General features: G+C 44.7%; 1 protein-coding gene across 2 annotated transcripts in view; it reads right to left on the bottom strand.

Moving 5' to 3' along the window:
• The window catches only part of LOC120788188 (xylosyltransferase 1-like), a 36,874-nt gene extending 22,646 nt beyond the window's left edge, over positions 1-14,228 (bottom strand). For both annotated transcript variants that reach the window (XM_040123758.1, XM_040123759.1), the window contains exons 1-2: positions 13,764-14,228; positions 644-1,169 (exon numbers count right to left, since the gene is read on the bottom strand). In XM_040123758.1, the coding sequence (XP_039979692.1) occupies positions 644-1,169; positions 13,764-14,045 (808 nt within the window). In that variant the 5' untranslated portion in view covers positions 14,046-14,228. The remainder of the gene's footprint in view (positions 1-643; positions 1,170-13,763) is intronic.
• Positions 14,229-15,556: the final 1,328 nt, after the last annotated feature.

The raw sequence follows: 15,556 nt of genomic DNA, 5'->3' as shown, positions 1-15,556 counted from the left end.
AGGAAAGAAAAAAAACTTCTGAGCTTTAACAAGCTGGGAGAAGTCGTAATCAACTTCCCAATCAGTGTCAACCAGAGAAAAAAAACTAATCTCCGCAGGTCAGACACCAGGCTGTAGTTAGTTTGATACATGTTTGTTTGCATAAAATTGAAGTTAGTTTAAAGCCCCTGACAATCTGCTTCTGCTTCTTCAAGATAGCAGACAACTGTCATCACGCAAGATCCGATTGCTCATTGTAAGAAGTTGATTTAGCAAATAGGTTTTCGGGGCCTTTAAAGCTCATATTGACTAACTGGACTTAATGGCTGTGATCACACAGTAGGACACCGTGAAATTTGTACTTGTCTCAGCACTTTTTTGTCTCTGGATCAGTGTACAAAATCACTAATGGGACATGAAAAATATCGTTATCTCAAATTACATAAAGTAATAAATGAGCTGGGAAATATTTTGTTTTCCTGACACAGCAAACGCAACCCATTCGTTGCAGGGTCTATACTTATGGACACATTTTACAGTTTTACGTCAGTTAGACTGTATCTCACAATACAAAAACCCAACAAGTTTATCATTGACTTACCGTTACTGATTATTTTATAATCAATGTTATCTGTATAATGCATCCTCAGGCAGCTGGTCTCACCTTCTATGGGGCAGTAGCGAGGCACTTTCTCAGGCATCAGCGCTCTCTCCTTGTGCTTACAGTAGACCTCCGCTATCTGATGCCGACACTCCCGGCTCTTGGCTCTGGACAGAGCGGAAATGGCTTCCTTCCCACTGATCTCACACTGCGGCCGCTCCTTCTTCGGCTCCAGACTGACCGACTTCTTCGACTGGTAGAACGGTGGATCCCGATTGGACCCCTGGACCAGTGCCGGGACGGTCGGCACCTGGGGGTGGGGTTTACGGATGTGGGTGTGGTTGTGATTGTGCCCGATCGCTTGGGGTTGGACGGGAGGGAACTTGAGGACCTCATTAGCAGATTTTCCCAGCATGCTTTGTACTTGGGCCTTGTCCAGCTTACGTTTGCTGTTCCCGACTGGAACTCGTTGGCGCGCACCCAGGTTGCTGTTGCTGTCGATGGAGTCAAAGTCTTTGGGGACAGAGTTCTCGTTGTTGTTGCTTTCCAGGCGAAGTTTCTCTTTGGGGCGGTGGGAATGGTATACGTCCTGTGAGGGAGAAAAATTAATAAATATAAAACCGTGACACACACACACACACACAGACAGAAAGACACACACACAAAAATCTTAACCCCTTCCCACAGGGAAGATAAACACTCAAACATGGCTGTACTGATATCTAATGAAATAAAACTGCAAATCAAACACGTGGTTAGATATCCAAACACTCCTTTCAAAGTTATGATTACTTCAAGATCTAGCAGCGTGGCTCTAGGTATGGCAATGTCACTTTCACCACCTGCAGACTGATTGGTCATGAAGTTTAGCACAGACATTCATGGTTTCCAGAGGATGAATCCTACGGGCTTTGGTGATCCTCTGACTTTTCCTCTAGCTCCACAAGCAGGTTGATATTTGTTGTCTTGAGTGCAGTGTCTCAACAACTGTTGGATGGATTGACAAAACAGTTTGGAACAGACATTCATGTCCCAGTTAGGATGAGCCGTTACAACACTGACGACCCTCTGACATTCCCTCTAGCGCCATCATCATCAGGTCAACATTTTTATTTGTCCAGTTCTTCAGCTTATGACCAAATACCCGTAAAACTGATGACATTCTCATCAGCCTCGGTTGTATTTTGTGTTAAGAGCTAATAAGTAAATGTCTGGATGTTAACAGGCTGACCTCCGATGGTGAACATGTTAAACATTAAACATGCCTCGCATCAGCATGTCGGCATGCTGATGTTAGCATTTAGCTCAAAACACCACTGTTCCTAAGTACGGCCGCAGCAGAGCTGCTAGCAGGGCTGTAAACTTTAAGTCCTGTTTAAGTATGTTTAATGCAAACTGAACGCTTCCGGCTGCTGTTTCACATTAAAAGCTTTCCATATGCAAACCAAGAAGTGCTGACTTTGTTACAGAGGTCAGGCGCCAACTGCTAAATTCTGGTATTGCTGAAATTGCTCTACATCATTTTTTTTTTTATGTCGGTGTACATTTTATAAATTGGAAAAGAGGAATAGTGAATGAAGAAGCAGCCAAAGGGAAATAGATGTAGAGTACGGATCAAATTATTTTACACACAGGGACATTTCCCCGCTGGTACTTTTCTTAAACCACATCCAGAGAAAATAATTACGCTTCAGCCTGTACAACACATTAAAACTGCCGGCATGTAAGTACATGTATGATATCTGAGGGTGTAAGTGAGCCCTCTTATTTCTTTTGGACTGAATGATTGTCTCGTTCCTGTCCTTCACAATAACAGTTCAGGCTGAAAGTTTGGAATGCAGCTCCACCTGCTTGAGAAGGAGGAGCTGAATCAGTACTGTATATTAACAATGGATCAAATGACTAAGTTTAGCAAGAAATGTGAGGAAAAAAAATTACCTCAGTTTCGGAGGCAAATTATGATTCTAATTTTCATGCAGAACTGTTCCGCTCTATTTATTCTACAGTGTTTATTTTGGTCCTGTAAAGTGCCCTTTTTGTAAGAAATTCCCAGACAATCCCTGAAATCTACATGCGGGGATTTCAACGACGTTTCTTTTCTAGGAAAAAAAAGAAAAGAGCTGAGAAGAGACAGAGGAAAGGAAATGAAAGGAAAAAAATAAAAGAAGTGACTTTTGACCCCAGAGACACAGGCAGCTGTGGCCTTGGCCTTGACCTATTAGAGTCAGGTGTTGATATGTGTATGTGTTTGTGTTTCAGTGGGAAAGCCGCATGACCTCAATGGGTATTTTAATCCCACAGATCGCCCTACATCTGTCTTTTCCAGGGATAAAGCGTGTGTTTCTGAGTGTGTGTTCGTACATCAGCCTCACACATATACACACACACACGCTATCAGAATGCCTGTGGGAAGGCAGTAATATCAGCTCTTGCCACCTGCTCCTCAGACAACCTTTCATTATCTCATCTATAATATCAGCTTAGTGGAATGTATGTGTGGGTGTGTGTGTGTGTGTAGAGACATAGTGAATATTTTCAGCTCTCCTGCTTTTATTGTGAGTGTAAAATACAGTAGAAAACAAGAATAAAACCTACGATGTACAGAGAGAGATAAAAGGCTCTCTTTCTCTCTCTCTCACACACACACACACACACACACACACACACACACACACACACACAAGACCGAATTAACATACAGGATATTTGTCTATTCTTAAAGCCTTACCAATACTGCTGTTCAACATGTACAGTTTGCTTGTGGTACTGAAGGAAATATGTCCAATACTTTTCCAGGAATTTGGGTCAGTCAGCTGATCTGTTGCTGTTGACTAAAGGGTTAAAATCTGCCTATTTTTTCTATTGATCAATGAATCGTTTCGTCTATCAACTGACGGAAAATGGTGAGAAATAACCATCACAACTTCCCAAAGCCCAAGCCGACTTATTGCCATTTCTTTTTTGTCTGGCCAACAGCCCAAAGCCCAAATATATTCTTTTTACTATCATAAAACATTAACTAAACCAGCCATTGTTTTAGATTTGAGAGACTGAAACCGGTGATTTTTGCATCAAAATCGTTGCCCATCAACTTTCTGTTGATCAGCTAATAAAATAATCGACTAATTGCTTCCGCTCTCTCTCTTTGATGTACTCACTAAAAATCTTTTCTCAGCAGTGTCCACTGTCCTGGTGCCATGATCCAGGTGAGAGAAGCTCTGAGTGGATAAAAATGTTGATATGCTCATCTACACTCCCTTAATTTACTGCCGTTTGCTCGGGGCAATGAGAGCTACGAATGCAGGGAGTTTTTGGCTTTTTTTTGCCACGTATTTTTGCCTTTTAGGCTTCAACCAAATGGTTGGTGGAGTTCGTGGGGGCCCCACGCAGCCTAAGAGGAAGATCTGCAGTCACTACTCAGGGACTCAAACATTTTTTTTAATCAACTGACAGACAATCTTTTTCAATGCTTCTTTTGACTGATGTGTTACTGATCTTAGCCTCTCAAATTTGAATATTTGCTTGTTTTCTTAGGCTTCTTTGGGTTTTGGACGGCTGGTTGGATAAAACGAAGAAATTTTGAAGACGTCACCTTGGAATTTCAGTATTTTTGACACCTCAGAGACCAAATGATTAATCGATTAATTGAGAGAATAATCCACATATTAATCAATAATGTTAATTTTCATTTGCTGCAGACCTATTATCGTTACTATCAGTCTTTAAAAAACCCATCCATCAAATTATTATTCACACACATTTCCACTGTCATTCATTTCTCCGTCAAAAAACTGACCGAGTGTACACAGGACACTCGGTCAGTTGAATGTCCTCGAGCGATTCTGGTTGTAATTCGCTCGACAGAATAATACAAACGGGAGTTTCTCTCTCCTTCACAGATCTTTCTAAAAAGCTGTGCGTTTTTCCCAGAAGCCTGTGCATTCCATGGAGACCGGCCACAGCTAAAATACTACCACTTACCTACAAAGACATTATTCTTTATACTCATGCACACACACACACACTGAGCCATTGCTTTCTTGTTTTGTTCTTGTGTGAGTCAGTTTGCTCTCAGCCTCTCTCCTCCTCAGCAGGTTCTTATTTAAGTTGTCTACGCTGCCTTCAGACCTCCTGCTGCTCGACGATAAAGGCGACAGAAAAGAGACAAGAGAGCCTGTTCCCTCAGGCGCCCGGGGCGAGAGACATTAAAAGAGGTTAGAGAGAAGAGAGAGCGATGGGAAGGCTGGAAGAAAGGAGACCTGTTGCTTTGACATCTGTTGATTATAGGCCATGTTCACACTGATGAGGATAAATCTGACGCTAGCATTCTAGATTGTTTCCTATGTTTTATGTCTAAAATGAAATTGCAAAACAGTAAATTTTCTTCTTTTAGCTTAATGGTGGTTTAGAAATGACAGAACGTTGCATCCGTGCCACCATCTGGAGAGGAGCCTGGTTGGACTGATGAAGCGTTTCGACAAACACGGCCAGTTCCTCCTCCTCAGCACAACCAGTCCAACCGTACGTCTGGTGATATTCTATCTTTTTCCTCGTGTCAAAAACCCCAGGTGCAGACTGAAAACAAAACTGAATGAACTCTTCTTCTAACAAGAACCGTGTGTGAATCCAAAGCCTGATATATTCCTCTGAGTCACAGATGCTCCATCGTTGCCCAAAAACGATTAAAAACACATCAGGGAGCAACACTGTTGCGCTGGGTGACATGTTCCGTCATCACCATGAACACACACACACTGTAGTTAATTTCGACTCAGTCCCACACACACACCGTCCTGCTGTCACAAATACTCACTAGCACCAAAGGAAATTAGTCCACAAAAAATGCACTATTTCCTCCTGTTTGAGTAATGTTTGATTGGAAAAAAAAAAAAAATCTACTTCAAAAACTACAGTGAGCAGCTGTTAACAAATTTAAAAAAAATGTAATAAAAAAAAAGAAACTATGTATTAGTGAAGGTGTTTTTAAAGATTTATGTCGACCGTAGGAACCGGTGGATCTGGAGCTGAGAGCCACAGACAGAGGAGGGAAGTCAGAGAGTGTTGAGAGACGAACTGACACGTTGTTGGTTTCGGTCTTTTTGTGAGATTAGTTGAGGAAAAATATAGAAGATTACCAGCTTGTGTCTGACTGAGCTGCCTTGACCTTTCTCCTACCTTGTGAAAACTTTTTCCCCCTGATATCGCAACATCCAGCTCTGATCAATTACTCCTAAATGAATGTACAATGTGATGGATCAATTACTGAGCTGAATCAGAAAGATCCTGACCCACGTTATCGATGTACTTTGATGACATGATAAATGGCTACACGATGTAGTGCCACTGCTCATTTGCCCTTAAGCGACGCACACTTTTTATTTCATAAAAATAAAATGATTTCTTCTGACGTTACCAGAGGCCTTCTTTTTTTTGGACATGGAAGCATGTTTCCACTATAAAAGTCTGCAATAAAATGTAAAAAAAAAAGCAAAGCCTCAGATTTAAGGGGCTGGAACCAGAGAATGGTGGTCGCCTTTGCTTAAGAAAGGACTGAAACAATTAAAAGGTTCTCAAATTCTTGAGTTTAGGGGACATTAGCATGGAGAGTGTTGCTTTTAGTAGAGCTGAAAAAATAAGTTGATTTGATCAATTAGTCGGTTGGTAAACTCAACAATGCAAACACTGTAAAATACATTAGACCCCACAATATGAAGATGTGTGAGGAAAACAACAATATTCTGATGATTTAGCTGCTCCTTGAGTGAAGAGAAAACCACATCAGAACAGCATTTCAGGGATCATGACTTAAATGTCTAATTATCGTGGAGTACGTCGTTCATACACCGGGGTCAAATAAATACGATTTCGCTAATGAACAGAACAGAACAGAGTGAATAGTAAACTGCTAAATGATGTGGCAGTTTCCTCTGAACTTCCTGCTGTCAAACCCCTAACTGTATGTGATGATTGTCATCTCCTTTACCTCTCACCTCCTCCGAAAATGGAGCGAAAAACAGACAGAATCTAATCAGGAGCACCAGGAGCTCCAGGAAAAAAAAAAAGAAGAAACTATGTATTAGTGAAGGTGTTTTTAAAGATTTATGTCGACCGTAGGAACCGGTGGATCTGGAGCTGAGAGCCACAGACAGAGGAGGGAAGTCAGAAAGTGTTGAGAGACGAACTGACACGTTGTTGGTTTCGGTCTTTTCGTGAGATTAGTTGAGGAAAAATATAGAAGATTACCAGCTTGTGTCTGACTGAGCTGCCTTGACCTTTCTCCTACCTTGTGAAAACTTTTTCCCCCTGATATCGCAACATCCAGCTCTGATCAATTACTCCTAAATGAATGTACAATGTGATGGATCAATTACTGAGCTGAATCAGAAAGATCCTGACCCACGTTATCGATGTACTTTGATGACATGATAAATGGCTACACGATGTAGTGCCACTGCTCATTTGCCCTGTTTAAGCACACTTTTTATTTCATAAAAATAAAATGATTTCTTCTGACGTTACCAGAGGCCTTCTTTTTTTTGGACATGGAAGCATGTTTCCACTATAAAAGTCTGCAATAAAATGTAAAAAAAAAAGCAAAGCCTCAGATTTAAGGGGCTGGAACCAGAGAATGGTGGTCGCCTTTGCTTAAGAAAGGACTGAAACAATTAAAAGGTTCTCAAATTCTTGAGTTTAGGGGACATTAGCATGGAGAGTGTTGCTTTTAGTAGAGCTGAAAAAATAAGTTGATTTGATCAATTAGTCGGTTGGTAAACTCAACAATGCAAACACTGTAAAATACATTAGACCCCACAATATGAAGATGTGTGAGGAAAACAACAATATTCTGATGATTTAGCTGCTCCTTGAGTGAAGAGAAAACCACATCAGAACAGCATTTCAGGGATCATGACTTAAATGTCTAATTATCGTGGAGTACGTCGTTCATACACCGGGGTCAAATAAATACGATTTCGCTAATGAACAGAACAGAACAGAGTGAATAGTAAACTGCTAAATGATGTGGCAGTTTCCTCTGAACTTCCTGCTGTCAAACCCCTAACTGTATGTGATGATTGTCATCTCCTTTACCTCTCACCTCCTCCGAAAATGGAGCGAAAAACAGACAGAATCTAATCAGGAGCACCAGGAGCTCCAGGAAAAAAAAAAAGAAGAAGAAGTCATCATCTCCCCAAGGAAAGGAATGAAGTTATCTGTCTAAACAAAATGCTGAAAATAGAGCTGGTGAGACAAAGGAAAGGAAAAACAGAGCCAGATGGAGAGACAGTAAGCTAAACGCACTGTTACGAGGGACGGGACGGTGCTGTGAAACCTGGCTGTAGTAGCCCGGCACCCACAGGACGACCCGGGATTAAAGCGGGGATTTAAAGCTATGCCAGATTTAGCGAGAATTATCCAAAAGAAAACAGGAAAAAGAAAAACCATAAAGCAGCTTTCTGGGTTTAACATCAGTGTGTTGTGCTAAATCACTAATAGAGCGAGTAACATGCCAGCATGATGTTTGAACAGAGGGAAACATCTGAGACACGAAGCCCCGAAGTTCTGACTGAAAGCACTTCGATGCTGCACCTTCATGACGACAGGCCAACGAATCAAACATTATAAAATCATATGGTCGAGAATCACATATTCCTCTGTTCTCACAAACACGGAACTCTGAATGAACACGCAAGTATATTTCAGAAAATAGTAGGAAGAGTTAGGAAAAATGCATTTTACACACATTTTAAAAACCCCTTTTTTCTAGAAAAGTTTCCAACACAATCAGCCAAATTTCACAAACATCCGTTTTTCACAAACTATTTTTATTACCGCTGTCATCCTTATGATCATTATTACTACTAACAAGCCCTGCAGGGTCTTCACCTGTGCGAGGTAACTTGTGATAATCCTATAATTCATTTATGTCTGAAACAAAACCCCATTCCCCTTGGACCTCCTACTCACTGGATAATTTGTAGTTTCATTTTCATGCCATCCTGCTGGCATGGATACAGATGTGCTGTGATAAACACAACTGATGGTGAGGTGAGGTCTGTGGATTTTTACACAGTAACTGGGACAATATTTCCTGAAAGAGAAAAGATAAAGTTTTTCAAAAGCAATTTTTAGGTGCTTCGGAAAACCTTGGAAAACCTTTACAACCGTCACAGCTGCATGCCGGATGCCCCAAAAATATTCCTGCTCCCGAGGTCTAAACATTGATCTAGGTCACTTTTGGGGACATTACGTAGACCTGTAGATCTACCACTTACCCTGACCACTGACCCAAAAATCCACTTTTTCCAAATGGGGACACGACTTCTGTCCCCAGTTGAACAAGCCATCCCCAATTAACTGGTCTTTAGCCTGAAATTGGTCCCAAAAAGGAGCGTGTGACACACACACACACACACACACACACACACACACACACACACACACACACACACACACACACTATTTAGGGATTATTGGACAATCTAAACTAGATTAGAAGGTATAAATCCCATCAGAGAAACCTGATCCAAACCAGTCCTCTAATCTGATCTGATCTGTCTGTTAGGATTTGAATCGGCTCTGATGCACACATGTGGTGAGCACTGTGTGTGTGTGTGTCCGTCCCCTGAAAGGTGTGATGAATGTAAGAGTTGTGCGCCTGTGGCGCCATCCACGACTACTGCAACCACACTCCAACACCTGTAAACACTCCCTTCCTTCTCTCTGTGGTCTAGCTGCTGAAAAGCTGAACACTGCTGGTATTTCAGTGCATCTGTGAGGTGAATGTGTGCATTCAGGAAGCCGCTGCAGCGAAAGCAAAAGGCACACACACACACACACACACACACACGTACTTGTCTTACATGTTTTGTCAGGACACTAATTGGCATAGTACATTCCCTAGCCCCTCACCCAAACCTCAACCATCACAGCTAAATGTCCAACCCCAACCCAGAGCCTAACCTGAACCTGACTCTAACCTCAACCCTAAAACCAAGTCTTAACCCTCAAACCTACCAAAATGTCCTCACAGTGGATTGATGGTTCCAAACCAAAATTTGTCCACACAACCACAGAAAGACATGTACACACACACACAGACACGCACAGGGTGCATAGGTGTTTCAGTTTTACTGAGCTCCTTCAAATGATGTCTAGTCTTTTATTGGAAATACGATGCTCCTTCCTGCCAATAAACACACCCAGGCGCACACATTTATCACACCAGACCATTAGGTGTTTCCCGAATGCCTCAGGCTGTCTGAGTGGCAGATTAATTACAAATTTGTTTGCTAAAATGTTCTGAAGTACAATTAAAATCTGAATTGGTTGAGGGCTCTAAGGAGGCTCCAGTGTTTTCAATGGGTCCGGTCTTACAGACGAGACCTGTGTCAAAATCTAGATTTGATATCATATTTCATGGGAAACAGTATATTCTCTTTTTCTTTCAAGAAATTTGTGTCACAAACTGAATTTTTCTCACTCTGCTCTCTTACTCTGTCGCGTTCTCAAAACCTTAGTTTGAGAAATGTGTTTTTCTACAAAACCCCTATAATTCATTTACAAATTACACCAATACAAATATGTTCGGCGTTGTCATAACACCAGGGTGGCAGCCAACAATTATTTTAATTATGAATCAAGCGGCAGACTATTTTTCCAATTAATCGATTAGTCGTTTAATCTATGATTCATTCATTCTTGTGGCTTCCATGTGATAAGCTCCATTGCTTTACGAGGGTCCCCCCCTCCATGTGAAACGCGAAGTCGCAGGGTAAGCCAATGTGAATCTGATGTCGAGGTCATGAAGTGTCCTCCTGACGTCAGCCAACCTCCTCCTCTTCTCAACCACTTCTTTGGTCCTGCCAGGACAAACGGAGTCATTCCAGATAATTCCCCTCTGGTCTCAATATCTTTGTCTTGCGGCCACGAGCACCCTCTCCCTCTCCAAATAACCGCGACAATGCATAACGATCGACCCCGGTGTCGAGCCTCATCGGGCACCGGAGCCGGGGAGCGGTGTGCCCGCTGAAACTCGGTTTCTGACGGGTCTACTTCCAGTGCTTCTCCCGAACTCCCTTCGTTTCCCCGTTGTCCGAGCGCTCTTTCACACCAACAAGCTAGAGGTTGAGAAGTCTGTCTCTGCTTGCGATGTCCTGCACTGCTCTCTGTAGGTCCTGGCATTGTCGGTCTCTCTTTAACCACTTTATCCAAATCCATAATTGGAGCATTTGCTTGTTTGAGCATGTCGTTGACATTATCAACATCTGTCTCCATTTTGGCCTGCGAGGTTTTCACCACTGAAACATCTGCTCGTAGATCCTGCAGAATACTGCTAACCCGAGCCATTTCACACAGAGCCTGTAAAGTGGCTTGTAAACCTGTCAGGACCTTCATTGCCACAGGGTTAGGCGTGCCCGCTTCTGGGGTCTATGTGGTGTTAGCCAGCTTGTTGCTGCTAGCCACGCCAGCATTACCAGCAGCCTGTTTCGCCATTCTCGTTTCGGGGTTCGATGTCGCCATTTTCCAGTCTTGTCGTTGAATTTAGTGATGCAAATGTACAGGCCTTGTTAGACAACTACTACGTAGGAGAAATAACTACGAGGGAAAGTGAGCGATTCGACGGAAGTCTCGGTCTAGGTGGTCATCATGGTCAACGGTCCCAAAAGACTCCCTGTTCCCTAATGTTTTAAAGTCTAAACATTGAATTAATATGATCGATAATGAATATATCAATAATAATAATCGTTGCTGCCGTACTTCAAATGTCTTGTTTCGTCCAACCAAAAGTCCCAAACCCAGAGATAGTCATCTTCATAGGAGACTAGGTAGCCACGTTCTAGAAGCTGGAACCAGTTAATTTTGACATTTTTGCTTGAAATTGACTTAAACAATTAATCAATTATCCAAAAGCTTCCGTATCATTTTCTGTCATGTCCTGTGCTTTCAAACCAAGGTTTCCGTACGTCACACACATGCTACATTCTCGGTGCCGAGGACACATTTCAGTTGATACTCAAGAAGTTCTGAGGCTCAATGCCCAGGTGAAGACATCTGTGGCTAGAACGCACTGAAAACTGCGAGCGTTCCCCCGTCACTGACCTTCGCTTGAATCTCAAATACTAAAAACTTTTTTGACTAAATAACGGTTTCAACCATCATTTTCCTGAGCCCAAAATGACGACTTCAAATATCTTGTCCTGTCCCACAGTCTGAAACCTAGCCTTCATTGCATCTCCCCCAGACCATGGATGGCTTATGCCAAAGTGGTCCTCTGGGCACAAACAGGTAAAGGCCCCCCAAGACTGAGAGACTCAAAAGGAGGGGGACATTGTTTTTAATCATTTTGTGGTAATTTTTCCGTCTCTCTGTGTCTCTTTGTGATCACTTTGTGTCCTGCTGTGGTTGTTCTGTGTCTCTTTGGGATCGTTTAGCAAGAGGAGAGGACACAGTTAACAGTCACTTCACACATGCTCTGGCCCACCAGTGCCCCAGACCGGCCTAAAAACCCGGCGCCCTTCCTCCTCCCACGTTCACGCCCCCTCGCAGAAAAACAGGTTCATGCCCAGCGACGCTGGTCTTTATCTAAACCAGATATACGGCACCAGTTGGTCTTGTGTACTCACACACTCTCGCTGACTAATAACACACTGCCGCTGTTCCCCTGCTCAGCCATGTCCTCAGATCTTTCTAATTACTCATTTAGCTCTCACGTCGACCTTCTGCACCCACTGCTTTTCTTTCATTACATCCTGTTTTCTCTCCTCTTCCATCTCTCTCACTCTGTCTCTCTTCACCTCCTAAACTCTCGTCCTATGAAAAGTGCATGTGCATGTATCTCTAAGGTTTTAAAAGCCGCCAACTGCCAGGACAAATCAGCGCTCTCACACACACACAGGGAAGATCACAGAGCCTCCGGTTAACTGTAATGAAAGGCCGTAAAAATGGATCCCTGCAATATAACCCAAGTCTCTCTCACACACACACTAACACACACACTGAGCAGCGTGTACAGTATGTTCACGTGTTAAGAACACGTTAGAACACCTGGATCCCACCAGGTAAAAACCAACACACACACACACACACACACACACACACGGATAATATTATTTTCTGTGGAATCCCTTCCAGATCATAAAGGTGTGCTGCACACGAATCCACATTACAGGGACATAAATGTAAGATACACACACACAATTACAGAGCGGGAAAGCTTGACAGGTGATGAGAGGATGTCTGGAAATCAAATGACATGAATGGAAGCGAGAGAGTCATGAAAGTGGTTCGACGAGAAAAAGGAGGAAAGAAGAATTTAGCTTGAATTCGGGGAGCAACAGGACGGAGAGGACCGAGTTCCATTCATAAAAATGTTCTACAGTGTCAGTTCAGCCCGGTAGTTTCTCCGAGACAAGGGTTTGAGTTACCAATCTTATTCTGGTCAGGTACCTGGACACGAACATCTGGGATGGGTGTGAAGGTCTAGAATGAACCGATTCGTAACAATATGTTGACCTCCTACGTGAAAAGCGGCGAAAGTGACGCGCTAAAAGTGAGACGCTCCTGTCGATCGAGTGCGGAGCCGTCGCACCAAACTCCCTTAACGAATCAGACAATTACAAACTTTCGTAGTTTTCGAGAGACTGACACGTCGGAGAACGTGACCGAAGATGCTCTGGGACCGTCGCTCCGTCATTCTCACATTCGGCGGATACATCATCAATTTTATTTGCGTTCATGCTTCTTCTGTCTTCCGTTACGGGGTATTCATGAAAAGTGGGGGAAACCAGCACCTTGACTCCAGCTTAAAGTTATACATTTATCTAGATGCTGTTGGTAAGTCGGATGTGCGTACACACAGACTAACAGTAGCGAGGCGTGAGTCGTTATGTGACCCGGGCTACTGGCCATTAATCGACGCCTTAAATGGACTGATTTTAGAATGAAGTGTGGCCTCCCGACCCGTCTCTCCATACCGGGGACGGTAGCTGGCAACCGCGCTGATGCAAATGCCCGAACAGCGGGCGAGCAGCTGCGGCCGGTCAGTAGCATCTACCACGCGGCTTCCCTCGGGAATATCCGCTCGTTGTCCGCTCGGTGGAAGAGACACACGTGTGAAACGTTTCATTAAACTCACACAACGAGGTTCACCGTGAATACTGAGGCACACGGCAGTCAAACCTACCGCTTGCAGCTTGTGCCTGACGGCCGCCTTTCCGAGCGGCGGCGGCGGGTTGCCCTTCTTCTGCAGCCCCCTCCGCGGGTGCTCCCGATCGGCTTTGTTGAGACCCCCGGCTCGGTCCTCTCTCTTCTCCCGGCTCCTGGCGCCGCCGTCCCCGGCGGCAGAGTCCAGGCTGCTGAAGTTCCACACGATGAGAGTCTGGACCAGCAGGACGGCCAGAGCGGCGAGCAGCAGGGCGGACCTGGAGCGCCGGGCCAGCCTGCGGGCACACGGGTTACCGTTCATCTTTCTCCTCCTCCTCCCTCCGGCTCAAGCCGAGAACCCCATCCGCTAAACGCCGACAGCGGGGTATGAACGCTCCCCTACGCGGACTAAGAGGCGCTACTGGCAGCCAGAGAGGAGGAGGAGGAGGAGGAGGAGGAGAGGGGAGGAGGGAATTTGGCAAAGGCTCGAAATGAGGAGAGAGGTCTGGAGGTCTGCAGGCAGCGGAGAGGACAAAGGGGCCCTCATGCGGCCACTCACGAGTCAACAGTTTGGAAAAAGCCTTTATTTTCTCCTTTGGATCAAATGACGTCGCTGCAGTTTGTGAACCGGCCAAGAGCGGAAGCATCAGGTGTCTCCTCCGGGGCCGGACCCCGCATTTCTACGGCCCCGGGCAGCAGTCCCCGACCCACACAGCATGCAGCCAATGCTCCTCCTACCACCGGCAGTGCAGTAGCAGTAAAACATGAAAGAATAAAAGAAACAGCCAGAAACAGTCTTTTATTTTCAAAATGCTTTATTCATCCCTCAAGAGGCAGTTGGAAACTCACACTCAGACATTTCACGGGGTTCGTGACGGTGGCTCGTGAAGTCCCTAGTATCTACAACCACAAGGGCAGGTGGTGTCAAAAAGTTCAGAAGTGCAAGTGCGTCCATCCATCCAAGGGAGACCGGCAACTTTCTGTCTAAATTTAAGAATTCTTTACCCGGCAACCGAGCCGCCTTCGTGGGAAAACCGCATCAGATGAATCAAATAAACGGACGAACGTAAAATGATGAATAAAGTCCGGTCTCCACGTGCAGCCAGCCTCGAGGCGATTGGTGCAACTGATGGGAGACAATGAAAAGAAACCTAAGAACGACTCAGTATGATACACCTTTGGTCCACGCGCCAGCACACGAGGACCCCCATCGTCGTCTCGTGGTTCAAATGCGAGTGGGTACGTGCGGAAAACGGCGACACATCCCAAGAAAAGCAAGGCAGTCAAACGAAACGAGGGGCCCCCTGCGGAGGCCCTCGAGAGGAAAGTCCTCAAGAAAAGGAAAAACGTAGCGCGGAAGTAAAAGGGGAGACGTGTGCAGGGGGAGCGGTCTGGTGAAGCCACGCGTCGTGCCACAGACGCGGAGGAACCTTTAGAGGTTCACCGGACGACCCGGTAAGTCGGAGGTGGCTGCAGCGGTGTTTGCGTAAGAACGCGCACAGTCACGTCACGACCGGCATGCAAATAAACGAAGCCTCCGTCATACGGGCTCAGGAAACGATCACTGCTCCGAGCATTGTGCGTCTCCAGCCGCGCAGTGAACACACACGCAGATGCAATGGGCTCCAGCGGGTCTGTGCATCTTCCTCTGCTCCGTCACTGCTCGCGCTCGACTACACTTTCCACCAGATGAGTCTGATTTCATGCATATTGCGGAGAAGTGCAAGTGATCTAATCGAATGATGATCTAAAAACAGAGAGGATTCTTGCTCTCTCTGTCCCCTTCTCCTTCCACGTGCCTTCATTCAGACGTCTTGGGTCTGGATCCTCACC

This window comes from Xiphias gladius, chromosome 3 (genome assembly GCF_016859285.1).
Source record: "Xiphias gladius isolate SHS-SW01 ecotype Sanya breed wild chromosome 3, ASM1685928v1, whole genome shotgun sequence".
Lineage (NCBI taxonomy): Eukaryota > Metazoa > Chordata > Actinopteri > Istiophoriformes > Xiphiidae > Xiphias > Xiphias gladius.
This window is presented reverse-complemented; position numbering and strand designations above follow the sequence as displayed.